Raw genomic sequence first — 25998 nt, 5'->3', positions numbered from 1 at the left:
TTATTTTCCTGTCATAAGACTGTAGATTCCTATTCTTTGACTCAAATGAGTAGCAAAATTCACTCGTTAATCAGAATAAAATACATGTAATGAAACATTGGCTAACCTTTTGTCCTTCCTCTGGGCCTCTGAACTTAGGCCCACCCTCAGCCTTGAGCCAGCTTAGAACTCCTCCTGAGGACAGGATGGGCTTGGAAGATATTCTCTGCTCTACTGATTGATTAAGCCACACTTTCATCCTGCTCCTTACACCTGGTTCTTTCTAGCCTTGTATACTCCACTGTCGATGAGAGAATCCCTTTTGCTTAACTCCTGAGAAACTTGTAGATCTTACGGTCACATTGTTTTCCCAGTTACAATGGTTCACCCTCAACATGCACACTGCAATAGTTCTTTATGAATAAAAGTGTCTCCTATTTATTTCTAATTTTTTTAAAAAACGATAAGTCTTTTGGAAAGGAGGTCTAATCTCATGAGCTCTTTCTTCAGTTGGATGTTGTATTTGCTGATAGGCAGACTAACATGGTTAGCGAAGCAGGTCATCACCCGGAAAGACTCTCAAAGAAAAACACCAAAGTATTCGTCCTGGGAAAACTTCTCTTCAGATTTCGAATTGTTTTCCTTTTAAATTATATTTACAGAGACACAACAACCTTTTTGTTGCTTACAGACTCTCAATGGTTTTCTTAGGTTCTTCCCATCTCTCATCCCCTCTCCAAACACTGCTATCTCTCTCAGTTTCCCTGTCCCCAACACATTCGCTTCTTAGGCTACCCTGAAAAGACTGTTGTATTGATTCATTTGATTTTTCTCTTCATATCTGTAGTCATTCTTCAGGGTTGGCTTTCACCTTAAATTCACTCTCCTTGTTGCAACTCCACTTCCAATTTTCTTCTAGTGTCTTTGTACAGACCTCAGTTTCATTGCCAGGTGTCTCTTCTTCCACTTCATCTTATAATTGTAATATTCTCCTGAGGTCCTTGCCTGGTTGTCTCTGATTTCTGCTCCATTACATTCTTCCATGTTGACAGTATCCCATTGTTTAATTCTAAGCCATATGCCCAAATGTTTACTGGCTATCTCTAATTGATATCCTATGGGCACATCAAACACAGAATATCTGACACTTTCAGTCCTCAACTCAAAGTGGTTTCTTCTTTTGCATTCTAACTTGTTTGATTAGCACTATCATCCACCTATATTCCCAGGCTAGAAGTCAAGAGTCTTCTCTTTTCTTCACTGCATACATGCATCCAATCCATCAAGAAACACTTATAGATCCTCATAGATATATTTCTACCTATTCCTCTTTCTTTGCCTACTACCATATTTCTAGATCTGATTCTTATCTGCCTGCTGAATTATTGCAATGACTTCTTGTTTTTCATGCCTCTGGTTTCTGCCAACTCATCCTTCTCCCAATAAAAAACATCTAATCATACTGTGCCCATGCATTACAGTCCTGCAGTTATTTCACATTGCCTACAGGTAATGCCCCAACTCCAGCGTAACTTTTATGACCTGACCTTTGCAACTTTTCCAGTTTTATCAACTACATAATTTGCACTCAAACACTATCAAAATGCTTCTATTCTGGCACTTCTATGCCTTTGCCCATACTATTTATTTTTGGTGAAAATTTTTTTTTCTCTTGTACACTTATGTAACTCTTACTTATGTTTCAAGATTCGTCACTGCCTCCAGAAAGTTTTCCTGGAAATTCCCAGTCTGGGCTGAACTTCAGCTCTCTTCAACTTACTCTAGTATGCACAACACCTCTATGTTGGATCTTTTCCCTGACCATCTTTATTTAAATATTATATTCAGGTGTTTGCATTCATCACTAATCTGTAAGCCAAAGACTGTGCCTTATATGTATTTAAAACTTGGGAATCAGTATATACTACACTTTCCATAAATGTTTGTGGAATTGCTAGTGGTTCTTTATATTGATTATGAAAACAGTAAAGATAACTAGGGATGAATGAACAGTAGAATTTGTAGCTCTGTATTTTGATAAAAATAATAGCATATTTTGCTTTTAAAACTTGCAAAATTATATGTGAACTTGAAAAAAGTTATAAAAATACGTGTAATAATGGCAAATGTATATATGTATGTATATACAAATAAAAAAACCAAGAATGATAGCAAAATGTTCTTTGTTTTATTTTATTTTATTTTTCTTTTTTTTTTTTTTTTAATTTTTTTTTTTCAACGTGTATTTATTTTTGGGACAGAGAGAGACAGAGCATGAACAGGGGAGGGGCAGAGAGAGAGAGACACAGTATCAGACACAGGCTCCAGGCTCTGAGCCATCAGCCCAGAGCCCGACGCGGGGCTCGAACTCACAGACCGCGAGATCGTGACCTGGCTGAAGTCGGACGCTTAACCGACTGCGCCACCCAGGCGCCCCTATTTTATTTTTCTTGCTTAGGTAGTGAGATTACGTATAATTTGGGGAAAGCTAGGAGAGCAATTTTGTTTCAATTTTCCTTATTTTTTCAGAGGGAAAATTGGTCTTTTTAGTTTCCAGAAATTTTATACATATACATATGTCCATACATATGTTATATCTTTTATCACAAAGGTGTAGGGAATTTTTTAGTACAGGAAAATATATTACATGTATTTTAATGTATCTTACTGGATATTTTCCATGATCATAATATAATTTAGGCATAAGATCATGTAAAATTCTCTTGATTCCATTATTTATTTATCAAAGTTTTCCCAATATATTTCATTGCTGTAGTTGATTTTGCAAATCTACAAAAGCCATTGAGACAAGCAGAGAATTATCTGACATTTGTAAATCCAAAAATATTCAGTGAGTAAAGAAAATTTCCTTTTCCTTAAATAAACTAAATTTTAAATAGCACTTGGAAAATGCATTTTAATTTTTATGCATCTAATCATCAAGCATCCAGAATAAGATTCTCCTTAAGTCAAATAGATTTATGAATTAAATTTTCAGTTAAGTTCCATGTAATTCTGACATTAATGATTTGTTCTGAGTGTAATTTGTCAAGAGGCAGTTACACAGGCAACTACTGATAACTATTTGGCAATTTTCTTAATTTTTTCTGACCCCATTTAGTTTTATTTGTGTGTACTAACTTTAACAGCAGCCCACCCGCACTAATGTCTTTGTTATTTACCTTCATATGGAGTGGGACTACTTTCCCTTTGGCAATGTCAAAGTAATCTTCACATTGTCAATTTTGTTGGAATGAATTCTATTAACTCTCTTAAGATGACGTCCTTCTATTTGGTACTTGCTTTAAGGCTGACTACTTCTACATGCAAGCAAAATGCTTTATACTCCAGAGTCTGAGACATAGACTTATAGAGTTTCTAAAAAGTTCAGGGTTTAATCTTTGGCATAGTATTTCCAATCATAGAGTTCTTTCTTATCAGTTTCAGAGGTCAAGATTTCTGCAGCCTTAGCAATTTTTTCAGACTTTTTTTTTTAGGTTATATTATTTTCCTCAGAAAATCTCTAATGCATATCCTCTCCCCAAGCTATTTTTTCCTACCCCCCAAAAAATAGTACACAGCACCATAATCCATACAAAAACTTTCCACAACCTGCTCAATTTAAGTAAGATTTAATGGTCCACTATTTTTCCCCTAGAATTAGGATTTGCTAGCTGAAGTCTTATCTACAACAATTTTGTAGGCTGGAATTTTATAACAGTCTACCACAAAACTCTCCTTTCCTTTATGTTTTATATTTGCTGTATTCTTGAATTTTAGTGTAAAGCTATTCAATATTGTAGGATTCTAAATATACAACATTTGACATTACATAGCCTTCTAATAAGCAACATCTTTAACTAGGTTGAAGAACTATAATAAAGCAAATGTTTCTACAATCAGTCTGTAGAGTTCTATCATTTCTTCTTACGCCAGATTCTCTTTATGAGATAGTCAAATTCCAATTGTTTAGAATGTGGTGTTTTACTATAATTGGAATTTTTTAGGTTAACTGAAGAGGTAAACAAATGAAAAGTTCATTTTCTCAGGCTCTTTTTCTTGGAAAGCGTTTCTTAACTGTATTTTGTTCCTTGCTTGTATGAGTGTAGTTATGGTAAATAAGGTAAATATAAATGATTGATGATTTAGAATCTTGTAGTGGTACATGAAGAACAACATAAGTCTTTAACTGCAATAATGAAGAGTAAAGGGAAATATGGCTAAATCTGAACTGGTTCAAGATATGTTCTTATTGGTATGTTTTTTCCAGTCTTTCTTTTTTTTTTTTCTTGTTATTTGCCTCTATTTTCTACAGAAGTCTAAAACTGTTCTCTTCCCTGTTTTGAGCTGTTAGATATCTTGCTTTGTGCATTAAAGTTTTCTCTTTAAATGCCGATGTGTAAAATACAGAAAATGTGATGAGGAAATGTAGATTTTTTAGTTTTCATTTCACTAGAAAGTAGGTTCACAAGAAAAGGGAACTTCTCCGTCATGCTTTAGTGCTTACTCCTCCATGTTCAGAACAATGTCTAGGACACATTGAATGGCTAATGAATTTTAGCTTGCAACTCTTGCATAAGAAGTTACAAGATGGGGTAAAGGAAACCTGAATAATTGAGTGCTTGTGTTTGTTCACTTCTCACTGATGTACTAAACACTCTTTCTATTACCATGTGACTCAAAAAATCATTATGAATGATCATTGAAAATGTATTTATGAGTTGGATATATGTGAATAAAAATAAAGTTTTCTTTCCTAAATGTGCTAGGTTTTCATATGCTGAGTGCTATAAGGAAATAAAACCATGAACAATGAATGAGTGAATATGGGATCTTCTTTCAAGTTGCTTACAGTGTAATTTTATTTTATCAAAATAAAACATATTTTTTTAGAATTAATGAATTGAATGTAAAGCCAAGCTTTGAAACTAAACTTAAGTTTCAATAAAAATTTTTTTTGAGAAGAAATAGCCATTAGCGAGGCAAGATGAATATGGCCCATTTTAAATGTAGAATCTGCATCAACTCTTTAAGTTTAAAAGCAGTGCATAACTACAGTTATATAGTAGATAAGGGAAAAATGAGACTTTTCAAGAGCGTGAGTTCTTAAAGGGGAGAGAGAACGAGAAGAGAAAGAAAGAAGAAGGGAAAAATGAAGAAGGGGAAGAGGAAAGAAGAAGAAGAAGGAAAGAGAAAGAAGAAAAGAAGAAGAAGAAAAAGGAAAAGAAGAAAGAGAAGAGAAAGAAGAAGAAGAAAGAAGGGGAAAAAAGCGGGGGAGGAGGAGGAGGCGGAGGAGGAGGAGGAGAGGAGGAGGAGAAGAAGATCCTCCTCCTCCTCTCCTCTCCCCCTCTTCCTCCTCCTCCTCCTCCTCCTCCTTCTGCTCTTCCTCCTCTCCAAACTATTGAGAATCTAATGAAATTGTGGACTCTCCCTTTAGGGGGAAAAATACAGTCATTTAAAATTTTGTGTATTTTTTTGGAGGTTCATAGATTTTTGAAATCTTAGATCCTGTATAGAACCTATTCTAGAATACTGTGCTTAATAACATCGGCACCATTTTATCCATGTTGATACTTATATAAAACTTTAATTGTTCTTTAATTCGTACCTATACAGACTGGTGGGCTGGGCTGCCAGAAGTAGCGATTTTCTACCTGAATGCAGGTTATTCTTTCCTCTCCTTGAAGCTCATATCCTGGGTCACATTGAAAAACAAAGTGTCCCCGGGTTCTCGTCCATCCCCATTTCGAGTCCCATTCATGGGAACCCCTGGGTCACGGCATGCAGTAGCAACAGAACCTATCAAAAGACAAAAACAAACCTTTAGTTTTGATGCTACCAAAGTCAATTTCAAATTTCCAGATCTTACAGTTTAGAACCTTCCTCACATCTATGTGCTTTTAGAAAATTAACTTTAAAATGCTTGAGCCAATTTGTAAATGCCTGCACAAAAATAATTTTTAACTGGTTTTTTTTTTTGTTAACTTGTGTGCTTACTTCTTTCAATAAAAGACATGACATTTTAGTAGCTAAATAATAGGTTTACTGAAGATTAATAGATGCCATGTGAAAAGATTGTGCAGAGGATGAAAAGAAAGTTGCAGACCGAAAGAACATAACTGTAAGGTACATATTCCACAAAGGACTTGTATGTAGAGTATATAATGAACTCTTACAAGTCAACTATAGGCAGAGGGGGAAGAAGAAGAAAAAATCCCATTAAAATATTGACAGAATGCATTCCAATGAAGAGGATACTGGATGGTACATGAAAAAGATGTTCAACATCATTAGCCATTAGGAAAACGCATTTTAACATTGCAATGAGATATCACTATATACCAATCAGATGGCTAAAATAAACAAATAAGATAACTGAATGCTGGAAATATTATGGAGGAAAATGAAATTACTCATGTATTTCACTTGGGAATGTAAATGTTACAGCCACTCTGGAAAGAAGTGTGGTAGCTTTTTCACAAGACTACATATGTGCTTACTATACAGCTTAGTAATTGCACTCTTGTACATTTATCCCACAGAAATGATGATTTGTGATCACATAAAAACCTGAACACAATTTATTTATAGAAGCTAAAAGTTGGAACAACCCAATGTCCTTCAACAGGTGAGTGACTAAACTGTGTATTCATACCTTGGAACAAAACTCAACAATAAAAAGGAATGACAATACGTATGACAACTTAAACAGTTCTGAAAGGAATTAAGCAGAGCAGAAAAATACAATATCAAATGGTTACACACTACATGACTTTATTTCTATACTATCTTGAAGTGACAAACTAGAAAGCTGGAAAATAGATTAGTGGTACCAGGAGTTGTAGGAGGAGGGGATGGGAGGCAGTGACCATGGCTGTAAAAGATAACATGAGGGATCCTTGTGACGGACTGTACTGTGTTTTCACTGTGGTGGTGGTCGTACAAATCTACATAGAGCTAAATAAGCACACACATACACTCACACACACACGAATATACATAAAATTAGTAAACTTTGAATAAGATTGGTAGATTGTATCAATGTCAGTTTTCTGGTTGGGATATATGTCCTATAGTATGCAAGAAATTGTCAATTCAGGAAACGGTGAAGAGTATACAGGATCTCTTTTTATTATTTCTTAAAATCTGAATATAAATCTAAACGTGTCTAAAATGAAAAGTTAAAAAAATCATTACAGAAAAGGAGAGTAGTATGACACCATAGGAAGGAACTGTTCTTCTATACACAGTGTATGGCACATTTAATAATAGTTAACTCCAATTATTCAGGTTAATGGAACAAAATATTATGTTGAATTATCATGAAGTGGTTTTACCCTACAGCATATGGCAATTAAGTATCAAGACAAAGAACCTATTAAAATTTCCATTTAAACTATTAATAAACTATATTCATAAATATAGGATTTAGCACTGTATAAATTATTTTTTAATTGCATCTTCAACTAATGACACAAATTTCTGGATTGCAGATACATAACTGATATTCACTGATTCATTCATTATATAACAATATATTCCAGGCATTGTGCTAGGTTTCTAGGAATACAAAGAAGAATTGAGCAGACACAAATAGAACTGAATAGACTTCAAATTATTTGCATAGTGCGGGTACCAATAAAGAAATTCTATTATATACATCCTGAGTGAGTAGATATTTATATAGATACATAGGTAAGCAAATAGAGATAGACAGATAGGTAGGTAGATAGATAAACATAGACAGATTCATCAATATATCAATCTGGTTAATCTGTCTAGTAAATTGTTTTAGCTCATCTCTCTAACACACATACACAACAAAAAACCAGAGACTACACACAGTATTGTAATGCTCTGATTCCCAACGTTCTGGGAATCAAGAAGAAGAGTTAAGAAACTGAAAAAAAAAAGGATATTGTTGGGATCTTAAGCCTGACACTGAATAAAAAGTAAGTAACAACAAAAAAGTGATCATCATATGTATATAAATGAATATGTAATATGCCATACATACTAATGCATGTATATTCTGTTTACTTTATTGACAAACTAAAAAAAGTTAATTTTTAAGGGTTATATTTTTGAAAAGGTTAGAAAATGTAGACTGCAAATATCATTTTACTGATCACTTAAATGAAACAAACCTGTGTATCATATATGTGTAATCAAAAGTCTTACAGTTTTGCTTTATTTTTCTGATAAACTAACCGTTTCTGAGCAATGACTAGAGGAAGGGGTTTTACCTATATAATTCCTTTAGTATTCCTAACACTATTATGAGGCAATAGCTTACTATCTCATTTTAGAGGTGAGAAAACTAAAATTTAGAGAGATTAATAACCTGAGTACAGAACCTGAGATTAAATAACCTGAGATTAACAAAACCTGAGTACAGAACCAAGATCTCAACCCAAATCTGTCTGATTTTAGAACCCAAGTACCTAAATGTTATACTAGATTATCCTCTTCTACCTGTAACTGTCCTGGAGATGCAAGTTTTCTCCTCAATAAAATAAAATAAAGTAAAATAATACAGTAAAATAAAATAAAATACCCAATTTAAAAATTATGGAAAAGGTAGAGATATATCCATAAATAGAAAAGCTAGAGCTGGCATAAATTTGAACCACCTTCAAAAATATTAAATTTTACCTTCATATGAGTTACTTTTGAAACAGTTGTTTTTAGTTGTTAATTACAAACTCATTTTGGAGAATATTGAGGGAGGAATATAGGGACTTTGTTCCAATTTCAAAGTGAATTTGTTCTGTAATACCCATGTGTCCCTTAGCAAAGCATCTACAATGCATCACGGGCTCTGGGAATTATGTTCTTCCATATTGATAGAGATTTTTGTGAAGTGTTTCTGTGATAAACTGAGTCATGAAGGTTTTCTTAAATTGTTCTGGGATGGTTTTCACCCAAACTAAACTGATACCTGTATTCGTTTTACAAGATGTAGTGGGGAGTGATGTTCTAAGATTTTTTTAAATGTTTATTTATTTATTTATTTTGAGAGAGAGAGAGGACAGAGAGAGCAGGGGAGGGGCATAGAGAGAGGGAGGACAAAATCCCAAGCAGGCTCTGAACCATCAATATGGAGCCCAGTGTGGGGCGCGAACCCCGCGAACCATGAGATTATAACATGAGCCAAAATCAAGAGTAGGACACCTGACTGACTGAGGCACCTAGGTGCTCTGAAGATATTTTTTATGGAGAGAAGTGACATAAATGTGAAATGTGCTCTATTTTCAAAGTAAACAAAATAGTAATTATATAAAATATTTAAAAAAACTTCATTAGTTTTGTTCTTGAGGCTAACCATGCACTGGAATCTGGTTTTGCAAAAGCTTGACGCTTCAGGTAAACATTCTCAAAAATAAAAATGAATGTATAACAATGTTAGAGAAATATATTGAAATAAAAGCAGTAAATACAATCATGTCTAGCTGAATTTAAGAGAAAAAAATATGTTTTTGCTGACAGATTTACTGTGCTTAAAGACTTAAAGTGGAACTAAGTGGTTAAAGTAAGACTTTGATACAACTAATATATGGTGTTTGAAAATATGCATTTGCCTTTGGGTCTGGTCAACTTAAAGAAAGAGAGGTGGGGAACACCTATTGTTACTTTTCCTCTTAATTAATAAACAAATTAAGAATAAGATTTTAAAACACAATAGACAATGATGCGGTTTAATGAAAGACCAAAACTTTTTTTTTCCTCTTGGAATTGCTTGAGTTCTAAAACAATTAGTTAAATGTACACAGGAACAATTGCTCGTTGTGAATGGTGTTGTTTTATTTTCTTTCTTTATCCAAAGTTTTGATCTCCTTTCTGGTTACACTCTGTGTTTGTGGGCTGACAAAATTATAATAATTTAACATCAATCATTCTTGTTTCTGTATTAAATAGAAACTATAGCCACTGAAGAAAATAATCACTTAGGGAACCATATTATATCTCCTTGGGAATCAGCAGTGAAGTAATCTCATACAATTAGGATATTTAAAATAGCAATTATAGAATGCTAGAACTTAATATATTATCACATATGTAAAATAGATGGGTAATTTTTATTCAATATTTATTTTTCACTTTGCTGGAACCTACAATTCTCAAAATTTATAATTCTTATGTGCATTTTCTTTTTTGTTATGTAAATTTTAAGTAGAAGTTTTAATCCCTTCTTTTTATTCTCTTTTATTCTGGAATAGCATGTAAGATTGTTTCTATAGAATGAAGACTCTTTTGCAATAAGTGCTTTAATTTAGCAACTATTTTAAGCATATTAAATAAATATACATCAGAAAATACTACACTTACCATATAACTATTAACATGAGTGTTTCTATTTACGTTCTTAATTTCTTAGTCTGAATTGCTTCAAATTTAATTGATGAAATGAACATCTGTAGTTGTTCCATTAGGTTTAAGTCTGAATTTTTCCTGACACAAATGTAAACACAAATTGCAACAAAGATGAAGGTTTTTAACAACGTTGATGCCTCACCTGTGATGATATCATGAAAGGAACATTCTGGAAACGCATTAATAGGTCATTTATATATGATAAAAATCCAAAAATAACTTGGATTTATTTACCTTACAAAACTTTATTAAACTGACAACAAAAGATAACTGCCCTTCCTTGTTTCTCTCCCCTCAAAAGGATGGCCATTTATATTTTGGTTTATCTAGAACTGGAATATCCAGTAGCTACTATGTATGTATTTCTCTATACTAGCTATTTCATAGAAATGATAATAGCCACAGGGAAAAAAGTATGTGTGATAGTTAACATTGTTAATTTGTAATAATTTTGGACACTACGGTCTTTCAAAGATTGTATTACGAACTGTACCTCATTTGACTGACAAAAAGTGGGTACTACGATTATCCATATCTTCCCAATGAGAATATTAAGACTTAAAAGGAATAAGAAACTTGCCCAGTATCACACAGTTATCTAGGGCAGTTTTAAGTGGTAATGCAGACATGAGAATGTATCCAAGGGACATTTCTTAAATAAAAGTGATAGAGTTTTTGAAATTAAAAAAAAATGTTCAAAGTGTGGACAGGGTAAAACCCAAATGATACCATAATTAAAATAAATTCTAAAATACATTATTAAAGTTTAAATACCATTTTAAAAATAGGAAGAGCAACTATCTACCGATCATTCTGGTGGAGTAGTCCAAAAGCCTATACATTTACAACATTTGACTTTAAGTAATAATTTTTACTAAAAACAATTGCACAGCTATCAACATTACAGTCTTATTCATAGGATTCCATTGGTATGTATGTGTAAACTAAATAAAGTCTGTGTATCTAAGAGAGATACAGTTAAATATGAATGATAATTGATTAGAATAGATTCCAACAAAATAATGATAATGATGATTGCTGCCTCTGTTGAGAGCATATGTTGTCCAAAGCATTTGGCTAAAGATTAAGTTTATACGCTTAAACTAGAACATAAATTCTATGAAGTATTATTATCATCTCTACTTTTAAATGGGTAAAATGAGCCTCCGTGATGTTAAGTGCTTGCTGGAAGCACAGTGAGGATTTGAACTCAAGAAACAGCAGGGTTTCCATGACTGTAGGGTATTGTCTCGGTACAAACCTATGCCCATTACCAGATAAAACAACAAAGTCATGTCATACTAATGAGATTTTACGTTGTTGATGATGAAAGAATTAGATCTAGTTTTTAGATGGAAGGCAGAAATACTGAGCAGTTTATATTTCTTCATTACTACACAACAAATTACTTGCTGCTAATATCTCACCATAAAGGGAAGCAAAAGAGACAGACCCTAGGTTCTTTTCATAGGTATTCTAAGAACAATGTAAATAAATTTAGCCATATATATCCTAAATTTAGCCACATATGTGCCAGATGGTATTCTTTAATTATAAACCTAAGGACGTTCCACTCTAATGTTTTTTTCATTCTCTTCTTTTTATTGTTTAACTTTTTTAACATTTATTATTATTGAGAGACAGAGAGACACTGAGCATGAGCAGGGAAGGGACAGAGAGAGGGGGAGACACAGAATCTGAAGCAGGCTCCAGGATCTGAGCTGTCAGCACAAAGCCTGATGCAGGGCTCAAACTCATGAACCGTGAGATCATGACCTGAGCCGAAGTCAGACACTCAACTGGCTGAACCACCCAGGCGCCCTTTTCATTCTCTTCTTCCCATCCTTTTTTTTTTGTCTGATTTCTCCCCTTATAGTTCACTGAGAGAGTAGAAGCAATAAGATAGGCATGACTTCATTTTACCAGCACCAAATCTATCGGCCCCAGTGGTGTCATATCATATTCCCTGCTTCCTCTCTGGTTGGAATGGAGAAGATGTTTTTATTCTATATGAGGTCAACCCCTCGTTCTTGTGCTGCTGGTATTAAGCCCTTTTTATTTCTCAAGGACTCTGTTCCTAAATATTTCTTATCCCTTCTGAATTACCAGTTCCTCCTTCCTCCGTGGTCCATTCCCAATAGCATACAGACATAACTTATATACTCCATCTTAAATAAACCAGCAAAACTCTTATTACCTCTCCATCCTCTTTCAATTATTTTTCCCATTTCTCTCTTTTAATAGGAAACTTATAAGCATCTATCCTGAGGGAGTTATCTGTATAGCTATTTTCCAGTTTCATCATCAGCCTTGCATCTCATATCCTTACTAAACTGCTCTTGTTTAAATCTAGCTGCCGGATCCAGCGGTAACTTCTGTACCTTCTTTTTTCAGAGACTTCTCAGCAAAATGTGCCACAGTACATCATTCCTTCCTTCTACAAGCACTTGTTTCCTTGGCCTCCCAGTCATTAGACTCTAGTAGTTTTCTTTTGGGCTTAGTTGCTTTCCTTTTTGGTATCTTCTGCTGTCTCTATTTTTTTTTTTAACCTGATGACTGAGGGCTAGAATACTTCAGGGATTAGTATTTAATGTTTTGTTTCCTTCTTTGTACAGTTTCTTCTAGGATAACTTCATCTGACCCCATCGTTTCAAAAACTCTTTTTAGCTTAATGCCTCTCAAATGTATACCTTCAGCATTGATGTCTCTCCTGAGCTTGAGATCAGGCAATTCAACTGCCTATTTAACTCCTTTAGTTAGAGATCTAACAGGCCCTTTAATTTACCACGTCCAAAAGATTCATGAAATTGTAAAATATTTAATTATCAGATTTTTTGGAAAGAAAAATGTAAAAAACTTAAAATTTCACCTGCATATATAATTTTCCTATACTATTAATGTCAATAAAACACATAACACTTCCATTTTGAAAGTAAAAATTTCTCATTACAAAATTCTAATTTATTATGGCATGCAGATAAAAATACTTTGGTATAAATAAATTCTCCATGAAAGGTAAAAAATCACTGACATAAGAAATAAATTGAATATCAGCAAAAATATAGTCTTATAATTTTTATTCTATTTTTTATGTCAGTGGTTTTGCCTTGTATGGAGAATTTTATACCACTAGGTAGTACAGCCCATGACTGAGTTCTCAGCATTGCTAAAACTCATCATTGTTATAAATACACTTCTGACTTCTCATTTTATATTTGTTTTAAAATAATTGAGAGTGTAATTCAATTGGAAATATGTACCTCACCTGATACATATTTTACAATCCTAACTAGTGCATGTGTAGATTTCAGGCATGACATGGATAGCAGCTTGAACTATCAGAGGCAACGTCTGAATTATTATGTTAGTGACCTTGGGCAAATTAATGTTCTGGTTTTCTTATCCATTGTTTTCTATAATAGGGAAATAAATACCCTAAAATCACTCGTAAGTCCCAGTGTATCCTTTCTATTCAGAAAGTTGACTCTTTGATGTAAACTTGTTTATCAGAGAACTTTCAAAAAGAAAAAACCTAGGATTTCATACAGTTGAATACATAGTTATCAGAAGTAAGAGAAACTTAGAGTCTGGTCTCTACTACGTTAAGAAAGGACACTGGTCATATTTGCACTTGTTCCCTGAATTTAGCTGCCTCATCTGTAAAACTGGCATAGTAATATTTTACCTGCCCGCTTTAGTATCACAAAAATCTTAACATTCTTTTCTAACAATTATATAATCCTATGAAAATATCAATTCTGAATCACTAAAGACCAGTGGTTTTGTATGTTTTTGTAACATAAGGAGACTTCAGCAAGGTCACAGTCCAAATTCGTTTAAGTTTAAGCCCTAAGTCCCTCTCTTCCAGTTTTATTGCCTTACACTTTAGTATGGACTGAGACAATGGCCCTATATTCTCCATTTCAATATCTGTAAGGAATTCAAGTCGGGTAATGGGAATATTTAACCTGGAAGGAATCCCATCCAGTGTCAAATCAATCAGAAAATATTTGAAATGCAGTTGGTAACCTAGAGGTGGATTTCACCCTGGAGTATTTTGCCCTTGATTGAGCTCTTGCTTAGTACAAGATCCATCAATTTTTATAAGAATGTTCAACATCATTATTAGGCTTACACTTTGCCAGCTCCTCAGTAATGTGGCTATCTTTAGAATTTCATTATGTTTCTAAGGATACACCTAATGATATGGCAAGTTAGGTTAAAGTAGATGGCAGCATGACAGAAACATTCCCATCAACTCAGGAAGGAAATGAAGCTGCTAATGCGTCAGAATGCAAAAGGAATCTCAAAGCCCGTGTTGTAGTTACACTTCCAAGAACATAGACATTTATTTTTATTTTTTAAATTTTTGTTAATGATTAGTTATTTTGAGAGAGAGAGAGAGAGAATGTAGCACCTGTGCACATTACCGGGGAGGGGCAGGAGAGAGAGGGAGTCAGAGGATCTGAAACCAGCTCCGAAAAAAGAGAGCCCGTGTGGGGTTCGAACTCAAGAACTGTGAGATCATGACCTGAGCTGGCACTTAACCGACTGAGCCACCCAGGCACCTCTAGAAATTTATTTTTTAAAAAGACATATTTATTCAATGATTTCACCAGATAATTGTTATGCAACCACAACGAGCCAGGTATTATGGTTCATATTGGAGATAGATTTAATGAGACGACACCTTCCTACCTTCACTGATGCTTATGCTCCAGTACACAGACAAAAGTGGGAATTAAAATTGTTGATGCAGTTTTTGTGAAATCAAAGGCATGTAGGTTGCGGACTTAATGTTACCTACAGAGGAAACTGATTTTATATCTAAAAATTATATAAGTTTATATAAAAGTCTAATTTGCAGTTGAACACTAATATTAAGGGATCACTAGAATTAATAAACAAACAAAGGGAAAAAATCACATAAAAATGATTTTACATTATTTTTAACTGCCAGTGCACATTTAGTTTACATTATTAAAGAGACTTTCCTATTCAATCAGATTCATTTAACATTTGCTAAGTACGTAATACCAGGTGCAGTGCCAATTTCTAGGGATACAAATATTAATACGATAATATCCTCGTTCTTCAAAGGAAAATAATCTAAGAGGGATAGCAGATGTGTACATAGCTTTACTATACTAAAATGATGTTTTACCATTCAAACTGCAAAATTCTGGGAATGAAAGAAGAAGTTAAAAATAACTTGTATAATTAAAAATATGTTCTAACAAAATTGGAATTACACTGATGAACATTTCAAAATAGTTATCTATACAAAAACAGTTTTTAAAATGAAATAATTTCTTAAAAATTCCAAATATCTGTGCACAAAAATACATTCTTTATATGAATTACCTAAACATTAAAAATAATGTTAGCAAAATACTAATTTACAATGCACATGTACATTTTTAATTGGTTTCTTAGCCATTATTTAGTGACTTTTACTATTTTTCTAAAGAATTAATATATTATTATTAACATTGTTAAAGATATTTTTAATACATTTAAAATATTGGCATGTTAAACTGATATCTCCATAGGCCATACTATTTTTAATAAAGAAAGTTTCCTCTTTATATGGGCTGAGATATCTGGTAAACTTAGAGCTAATTTTTAAAATGGAAGAACGTCTCAATTTTATTTTTGTCATTCAGTGATGTGTATATAGTTCAGCTCAAATATTTTCAAAGACACTGAATGCTTATTTCTTTTCAGATACCTTTCTTTGACAAAGATTATTATAACATAAAACTTGTCAAACAAGTTTCTTAAATTGTGATTTTTTTTAAACGTTTATTTATTTTTGAGACAGAGAGAGAGAGAGAGAGCATGAACAGGGGAGGGTCAGAGAGAGAGGGAGACACAGAGTCTGAAACAGGCTCCAGGCTCTGAGCTGTCAGCACAGAGCCCGACGCGGGGCTTGAACTCACAGACCGTAAGATCACGACCTGAGCTGAAGTCGGGCGCTTAACTGACTGAGCCACCCAGGCGCCCCTCTTAAATTATGATTTTTAAAAATATTCACTTACAAGCTATATAATTGTGTATTTTCTCAACTTATTCCATTCTAGTATAAATATAAATTTAATACAATTAAAAATAAGATCATTTCCAATTTTAATTTTGTACAGTGTTTGAGCATTCACACTTTCATAGAAATAACATTTAAATGTCTTCTTGATGCTAAACTTTGTTTTTGACAATTGCAACTCACCAAAACTTCAAAGCTGATGATCTTTAGCACTCCAATAACTGAATATTTTGATTAAAGATTTACAACTGATTTAATGAAAAACAACCACATTTAAAAGTTTTATTTGCAGAAAATTTCAACACCTTAGTAGGGTTTTTGGTTGATTTTACAAGAGTACTTCAGAGATGCAAATCTTCTAAGTCTGAATGACAATGAACAGCAAAAAAGAGAAAAGAGTACTGACACACTCATTTACTTATTTTTTGAATCAGCATTACTCTGTCATACACACCACACATACACACATACAAATATAATACTGTTATTTCACTGTATATTAAAAGTATTTGTAAATTTTAACAATTTTATTGTGATGAGTAGCATTTGCTTGGTCAGAGTTATGAATTACACGTACACTGCAAGCAATTCTAAGTATATTTCTATTTCTTAAAATTTTTTAAGTTTATTTATTTTGAGATAGAGAGAGACAGAGAGAGCATGAGCAGGGGAGGGTCAGAGAGAGGAGGAGAGAGAGAATCTCAAGCAGGCTTTGCACTGTCAGCAGAGTCCTACATAGGGGTTGAAATCACAAAGTGTGAGATCATGACCTGAGCCAAAATCAAGAGTCAGATGCTTAACCAGCTGAGCCACCCAGGCGCCCCTTTCTGTTTCTTAATTTTATGAGAGCTTCGTTTTTATCACGAGGCTATGTATCATCAAAACTTATATTTGTATTATTATCACAAAACAAACAACTATATTTAATATTAAAATTTTTAAATGTGAACTTTGTCTTACTTAAAAAATAGCTAAAGATAATTCTCTGCTTGGGGCGCCTGGGTGGCTCCGTGGTTGGGCATCGGACTTTGGCTTAGGTCGTGATCTCACAGCTCCTGAGTTCGAGCCCTGCGTGGGGCTCTGTGCTGACAGCTCAGAGCCTGGAGTCTGCTTCTCATTCTGTGTCTCCCTCTCTCTCTGTCCCTCCCCCACTTGTGCTCTATCTCTCAAAAATGAATAAATGTAAAAAATAACTTTTTTTAATAAAAAGAGATAATTCTCTGCTTAAAGCTTAAAAAATGTATTGTGGTGTTAACATACATAGAAATGAGATAAATGAAAACAATAGTCCAAAGGATTGAGGGGGAAATGGGAATACACTATTGTGGGGTTCTTCTATGAGAAGTGGAATAATAGAATTTGATGCTGGGTTTTTACTAAGCTAAAAATGCATGCTATAATATTAGAGCAGGTACCAAAAAAATACATAGCTAATACATTTAGAAAGTGAAATTAAGAAAAAAAAATCCCACTTACAAATACATCACAAAGAGTAAAATAGGAATAAATTTAAACAAACGAGGTGAAAGACCTATATGCATTTTGAAAACTACAAGACTTTAGGGAAAGAGATTGAAAAAGACACAAATAAATGAAGAGATATGTGTCCATGGACTTGAATTAATTGTTGGAATGTCCATACTACCCAAAGTAATCTATAGATTCAGTTCAACCTCTCTCGAAATTCAAATTGCATTTTTCACAGAAATAGATCAGATAATCCTAAAATTTGTATGGTACCACAAAAGGCCCTCCATAGACATAGTGACATTTTTAAAAATCTGACACCGGGGCGCCTGGGTGGCTCAGTCGGTTGTGCGTCGACTTCAGCTCAGGTCACGATCTCGCGGTCCGTGAGTTCGAGCCCCGCGTCGGGCTCTGGGCTGACGGCTCAGAGCCTGGAGCCTGCTTCCGATTCTGTGTCTCCCTCTCTCTCTGCCCCTCCCCCGTTCACGCTCTGTCTCTCTCTGTCTCAAAAATAAATAAACGTAAAAAAAAAATTAAAAAAAAAAAAAAATCTGACACCAAAACTAAAAGCAACAAAAGCAAAAATAAACAAGTGGGACTATATCAAACTAAAGAGCCTTTGCACAGCAAGGAAACCATCAAAAAAATGAAAAGGCAACATACTAAATAGGAGAAAATATTTGCAAATCATGTATCTGATAAAGCGCTGATATCCAAAATATATAAGGACACTCGTAAAACTCAGTAGCAAAAACAACTCAGAAACAAAAACAAACAGAAAACAATCCAATTAAAAAATGGGCAGAAGATCTGACCAGACATTTTTCCAAAGAAGACATACAGATGGCTAAGGTACAGAAAAGATGTTCAACATCATTAATCATTGGGGAAATGCAAATTGTAATCACAATGAGCTATCACTTCACATTTGTTAGAATGGTTATTATCAAAAAGGTAAGAAATTACAAGTGTACAAAATGATGTAGAAAAAAAGGTAACCTTTGTGCACTGTTGGTGGGAACATAAATTGGTGTAGCCACTATGAAAAGCAGTATGGAGATTCCTCAAAAAATTAAAAACAGAATTATTATATGTTCCAGCATTTCCACTTCTGAGTATTTACCTGAAGAAAATGAAAACTCTAACTCAAAAATATATATGTACCCCATGTTCACTGCAGCACTATTTACCATAGTCAAGATATAGAAACAACCTAAGTGTCTATTATTAAATAAATACATGAAGAAACTGTGTGCGTGTGTGTGTGTGTGTGTGTGTGTGTGTGTGTGTGTACACACACTGGAATTTTATTCAGCTATAAAAAAGAATGAAACTTTGCCATTTGGTCCAACATGGATGGACCTTTAGGGCAATATGCTAAGTGAAATAGAGAAAGACAGATAACATATGCCTTTTCTTACTTTGAAATGTAAGAAAATTAAAAGAAACAAACAAACAAAAACTCATAGATACAGAGAACCAATAGGTGGTTGCCAGAGGCAGGGAATGAGGGAGGTGGAGAAATGGGTGAATGGGTTCAAAGGTTAAAAAAAAAAGTTAATAGAGGAAAAAATATCATGGAAAAAAGGAACAAGTAGATCCAATAAAAATAATAGTAATTTGGTAGACAAAGTTAACTATAGGAAAAATTTACATGAAATGTAAATGGTCTAATAATTTAAAAGACAACAATCAAAAAGTATACGTTTTTAGACTGTATAAAAAACCATGACTCAATCAAGTGCTATCTACTAGGTACCTAACTTAATTATAAACACACTACCAAATTAAAAAGATGATAAATAGTATACCAATGCCATACTAATTGTAAGATATTTATGTGAGACAAGGTAAATTTCAAGAAATGGTAAATTACTAATGAAAAAGAAAGATAGTTCTCAGTAATGAAAAAATTAAGTCATTAAGAAGACATAAAACCTACAATGTTATGCACCTAATAACAGGTCTTCATAATACACACACACACACACACAAAAACATGGCAAGACAGAAAGAATAAGTAGAGTCCAACTGAGCATTTCAATACTTCTCTTTCATCAGTTGATTAAAAAAAATGTAGACAGAGAACCAGTAATGATATAGAATACTTCAAACACAACCTTATCAACCAACTATACTTAACTGGTATTTACAAAACACTCTGCCCAATAATACCAAGTGCACATTCTTTTCAATGCATATGGTACTTTTAGAAAACCATATGGTTGATCATAAAACAAGTCTAAGAAAATTTAAAATTATTAAAATGTTAATATTTTTACTGGATTTATAATATTAGATGTTTTTTTTTCTTTGATTCAAGGAACTTTTTAAAGACCATGCTTTGATTTCATGAAGTGGATATAAATAAAAGTTTTATTGGAATTAAAATACTTGAGGCAATTGATGTTACTGATTCTCTATTTAAAGCAATGATGTGACTAATATAAAATTGAACTTACTGAACTATTTGTGAAGTTCTTCTATGGGAACTGGCATATTAACAATTTTAATATGCATGAGGAAGAAAATTTAGAATACAAAGTGATAAAATTCGTTTAGTAGTTTTCATTTGCTCTAAATGAAACTTCATGCTTTTTAAGCACATTAATGTCTCTGTTTTTTACATGGTCATTGACACCACTGTGGTCCCCATGTATGTTAATATACACTATGTGCCAGCTGCACTTTCATAATCTTTTCTTTTCTCTTTTCTTTTCTTTTCTTTTCTTTTCTTTTCTTTTCTTTTCTTTTCTTTTTAATTGTCTATTTATTTATTTTGAGAGAGAGAGAGAGCAGGAGCAGGGGAGGAGCAGAGAGAGAGGGAGAGAGAGAAACCCAAGCAGGCTCTGTGCTGACAGCACAGACATGGGGCTCAGTCTCATGAACCATGAGATCACAACCTGAGCTGAAATCCAGAGTCAGATGCTTAGCTGACTGAACCACCCAGGTGCCCCACATAATCAATTCTATTTTTAATTGAGATATTATTGGGCTTTTTGATTATTAACATACAGATATTATGAGCAATTTGTACATAATCCTTAACATAGAAGCACTAAAAATCTTCAAACTATATAGTTAATCTAAATAGCTATTCTGATGATTTATTGTTTGAAAATGTGTGGGGAATTTGTTCATAAAACAATACTCCATATCAATATCTTAAAATAGTACACTCTTAGGTCTAAAATTTCCAATATCTCACCTTTATTATCATACACACTACATTCTCAGCCAAAATATCCCATCTTTCATATAAGGTCAATAAATTAGTAGAAAAAATTGGCCCATTACTACCAATGATATCATGGTGCCAGAGAGCACTTTCATTTAGAAAATAATTGCACTAAAAAGATATGGCTATAGAAGATAGGTATTTTAAAATAACCAAGACTTATTTAATACATTAGCTATTTTAAAATGATGAAGCTGGTTGGAGCTAATACATCATCATGGCTTCAAATCAGCATTTAATTTTATATTTTAGAATATAATATTGCCCTGTATACTGTTAACATGAAACACAAGGCAATAAAGTCGCACGTAATTCGGTATTAAACTTTTTTTTTTGGCTGTATAGGAAAATAATCAGCATACGATTTCCCCTGTAAAACATTTTTACCTAGGGGCGCCCGGGTGGCGCAGTCGGTTAAGCGTCCGACTTCAGCCAGGTCACGATCTCGCGGTCCGTGAGTTCGAGCCCTGCGTCAGGCTCCGGGCTGATGGCTCGGAGCCTGGAGCCTGTTTCCGATTCTGTGTCTCCCTCTCTCTCTGCCCCTCCCCCGTTCATGCTCTGTCTCTCTCTGTTCCAAAGAGAAATAAAAAACTTGAAAAAAAAAATTGAAAAAAATAAAAAACAAAAAATTTTTACCTAAATATGTTTTATCGAAATTAGATTATGTGGGACTCTGCTTCTTTTAAAAGTGTGTTTCTGGATGTACTAAAATACTTTGATTTATAAATACTAATAAAAATAGTCTAAATTCTTTCCTGCTATATTTTTGGGCTCAGTTTCAACTTTTTCAAAGATAAGTTTGTGTTACATCTTTATGGCTTTGTGCTTAGTCCCTTCTTGACAGCATCCTTTGGCTGAACTGACTTGCTTTTTGGATGGTGAAATCAGCTTTCTTAAAAAGTAAATATTCAATACACACATTTTCACTAAACATGTCATTTAAAATTTTTAATGTTTTTATTATTTATTTTTGAGAGAGAGAGAGAGAGATTGAGCACACAAGCAGGTGGAGCAGGAGAGAGAGGAAGACATAGAATCCAAGAGGGCTCCAGGCTCTGAGCTGTTGGCACAGAGCCCGATGCAGGGCTTGAACCTATGAACTGCAAGATCCTGACCTGAGCCAAAGTCAGATGCGTAACTGACTGAGACAGCCAGGCACCCTTATACATGTACTTTTTAAAATCCCACTGTTGCCACAAATGTCTACTGCCATATAATTTTAAAAATTATTTCTATGATAAAATAAATAACAAAAACACTCATGGCAAGAACATGCAGACTATGTACTATAGCTTTCCAGCATATCTCCCGAACATCTATTTCTGTGCATATTTCAAGAACACATTTTTCCTGTTAATCCTGCCAATTCATGTCCTGACAGCTTTATGTATCTTTCAAACCACAGCAAGACTATGACATAACTTGCTGTTATACAAAATAGCTTGCAGGGCAATAGCATTAACTGCTTCTCCTACTACCTTCCAAGATCAGAATGAGTTAGGTGTTCATATCCGAGAATAATTTATTTATCAACAAGTGCCCTATACATTCTCCTTGAAAGGGAAGTGTGAATTACCTGGCACATGGAAAAGATTGAAAAATGTAGATTGCTTATCAGTATTTGTTTTTCAAATTTAATCATGTATTATAATTACTCTGAGCACTGTAAACATATCTCACACACTACTAGATGACATCAAATACAAAACATAGGTCTAAGAAATACACCTTGGGTATTTTAACAGAATACTGGCTTAATATTGGCCAAAATAATGATACTCTATTAAAAAAATACAGATCCAAATTCGAAACCAGTCAGGATGCTAGGACGACATGCGTAAACCAGGACTGTCCTGGGCACCTGGGCCATTTGGTGAATCTAATAAAAATTGCACATAATGCCAGAGCAGTACAAATGTGGAAGTGACTACTTCTGCCTGGAAGTTCATCAGTGTCAGAAGTATCATTTGTCCTGGATCTTGGAAAATACCTAAGAATTTATAGATTTTGTATGGGGACCGAAGTGTTTTAAGAATATGGAAGAGAAGCAGAAATGTGAAAGGACGTTGTCCTCTCAGGACAGTGTAGTTAGACAAGTGGATGTGTATAAATGAGTAGTGAATGATTATGCTGGCAGGTAGTTTGGGGGCAAATTGTGGAGGCTTTAAAAGTAACTCCAAAGTTTTGAACTTATGGCTGAGCGACCAGTAGACAAAAAATAATGAAACAGAGGGGTGATGTCTGATTTGTATTTTAAAAACATCAGTCAGGTAGAAATGCGTAGAAAAGTCTGGCTGGAGGGACAATGAAGTGAGTGGCTAGTTGACTGTCACAGCAATGCAGGCAGTGATAATGAAGATGGGGAAAAAGGCAGGGACACCATGCAGTCTTTTGAGGCTGGGCGACCTCACCTTCCTCTGGCTAAGGGATCCATGTCCTTGAGAGTCAACAGTATAAGCATGGGCCTTCGTATTTTGTATTACCCAGCAGGGGTAGATTCTTAACAGACAGGTCAAAGAATGAAGAACACAGAAAATGCTCTGTCAAAATTAACTATTCCGTGGGCAAATGACACTATGATACCCCAAAGATGCCTTCCCCATGGAACTAAAGTAGGACAGGAGAGGCAGATTATACATTTAAGCAGGAGATATAGAGGCTGACTGCTGAGACCCAAGGACAGCACATAGGATAGCAGGAGCGGTGTCAGACTTAAGTAGCTCTGATTAAGCAAAAGTGCCTCGCAGACTACAACACCAAGAGGCAACATGACAGTCTCTGCAAAGAATGAAGAGATCATGAAATGGAAGTCTTGGGGCTGCTGAGAGTGGCTTGATGATGATTACAAAGTTGGTGTGTGACCTACATTTCAGTTAAATTCACTTCGCACAAAGTTCAGTGAAATACATTTCATTGGTTGCATTTTGTCACTGAAGACTCTTCTCCTATTGCCTGACTTGTTTCTCGTTTAAAAATTTATTATTTGACACTCACTCAACAACAGCTATTTGCTCAAAAGGGGCCTGGGTATTGTGGAGGTGGGGGAGAGGGGACAGAATACAAGTCTGAGGTAATCAAAATGATACAGCTTGATTTGGCTACGACTCCTGGTTTAAGCTTGTTACCCAGCTTAATTTTAAATAGTGTCTTCCTTCACTTTCAACAATCGTCCTAGATTTGGACAATAAGTTATATGCTTGTCCTAAATAGAATCTTTGTCTTTATAGATATTTAGGGAGGCAAAGGTACTCACGAGGTATTTGGGAAGCAAAGATCACATAATGAAAACATCTTCAGAACAATGAATTGATAAACTATTCTCATCTTTGGGAAAAAAAAATTACAGCTAGTTCTTGGGGCATGGGCTGGAATATGTTTTAGAAATGGAGGTCAGGAAATGTTTTATAAAGAGAAGGCTTGGTGCTGAGTCTGCACAATGGAGCAAGACTTAAGGAAAAGGAGCAGAGGGGCGTCTGGGTGGTTCAGTCAGTTAAGCATCTGACATTGGCTCAGGTCATGATCCCATGGTTTGTGGGTTGGAGCGTCACATGGGGCTCTCTGCTGACAGCTCAGAGCCTGGAGCCTGCTTGGGATTCAGTGTCTCCCTCTCTCTCTCTGTCCCTCCTCCATTCTCACTCTGTCTCTCTATCTTTCAAAAAATAAATAAACATTAAAAAAAAAAGGAAAAGGAGCAGAAAAAACGCTTAGGGTGAAAGAAGGTTTAGACAGAAAGCACAGAGTGTGTGTGTGTGTGTGTGTGTGTGTGTGTGTGTGTGTAGGAGTAGGAGTACATGTGTGTATTTATGAGACTAAGAAGATTCGCCTGGGTGAAAAAGAAAATGCAATTGTGGAATAATTGGAGATAACTATGTTTAATAACTGGTCCTTAAGAGATTTCCCTACAGTAAATGAGCAAATGAATGAATGGGTAACATGATTCAAATTTACGTAGGGAAGAAGACTTTGAGTGAGCCACTGAACTGGAAAACTCTACAGTGCAGGCCAAATTTCACCTGCAGTAGTGGTTTATTGGCCTATAGTCTGTTAACATTTTCTTTAAGATTAATGGTTTACTTTGAAACTTTGCTGACTTTACATAAAACTCCTTATTTCAACTTCCACTTTAAAAATAGCTTTTCTATAGAATAGAGCAAAATGGCTATCGCCAGAGGGGGCAATGGTCCCTTGTAAATGGGCATGCATGCACTCTGGCTTTCCTTCATTTCTCCTGCTTTACTGGTGTAAGATGTGGAAACTGGGAACATAATCAGAAACATGAGCTGATTAAATTGTAGAACTTCATTGTAACTAGTAATTTATAACTAAAAGCTCTCTATTTCCTCTGGCATAGGATCTACATAATAATGACAGCACAATAATGCCAATAACTGCTATTAATTTACCAGGCACCTGGCACAGCAAAAAGCTCCCATGTGGATTTGAGCCACAGTCCCAGGTATCTTTTAGCACTATGACCTCGAACAAATTAGCTCTCGTTCTAAACCTCACTGTATTTATGTGGGGAATGGGGGTGACCAAACATAAATCACGTGGATTTTATGAGATTTAAACGAGATTATGTGTATAAAGCTCTTAACATGTTTTCTGGCACACCAAGAAAGGTCTCATTCATGAAAAGAATATTTTTGAATTTTAAATCTGGACACTTGGAAAGCCATATAAAAATGAGTGAAAGAAGATATCCAAAAAGGGGATTCATTTTCATTGATTGATGCTTTTCATAATATAATATATTCGCCCTCCAAGTAATTTTATTTCATGGGTAGGTTTTTAGTCTCAGATCACTAGTATAAATTTCTATGCATCTTAAAAGACTATTATGAAGACAGATTTATTAAAGTTCTAGTACAATACATATTGTTTCCTTAAATGCCTT

General features: G+C 34.4%; 1 protein-coding gene across 1 annotated transcript in view; it reads right to left on the bottom strand.

Annotated features, from left to right (window-relative positions):
- Window positions 1-25998, bottom strand: part of CSMD3 (CUB and Sushi multiple domains 3) — a 1276067-nt gene that overhangs the window by 287141 nt on the left and 962928 nt on the right. Inside the window, 2 exon segments of the mRNA XM_030304305.1 lie at window positions 5588-5695; window positions 5698-5778. Coding sequence (XP_030160165.1) covers window positions 5588-5695; window positions 5698-5778 — 189 coding nt within the window.

This window comes from Lynx canadensis, chromosome F2 (assembly GCF_007474595.2).
Source record: "Lynx canadensis isolate LIC74 chromosome F2, mLynCan4.pri.v2, whole genome shotgun sequence".
Taxonomy (NCBI): Eukaryota; Metazoa; Chordata; class Mammalia; order Carnivora; family Felidae; genus Lynx; species Lynx canadensis.
The sequence above is the reverse complement of the archived record's forward strand: the minus strand, read 5'-3'. Positions and strand labels throughout refer to the sequence as shown.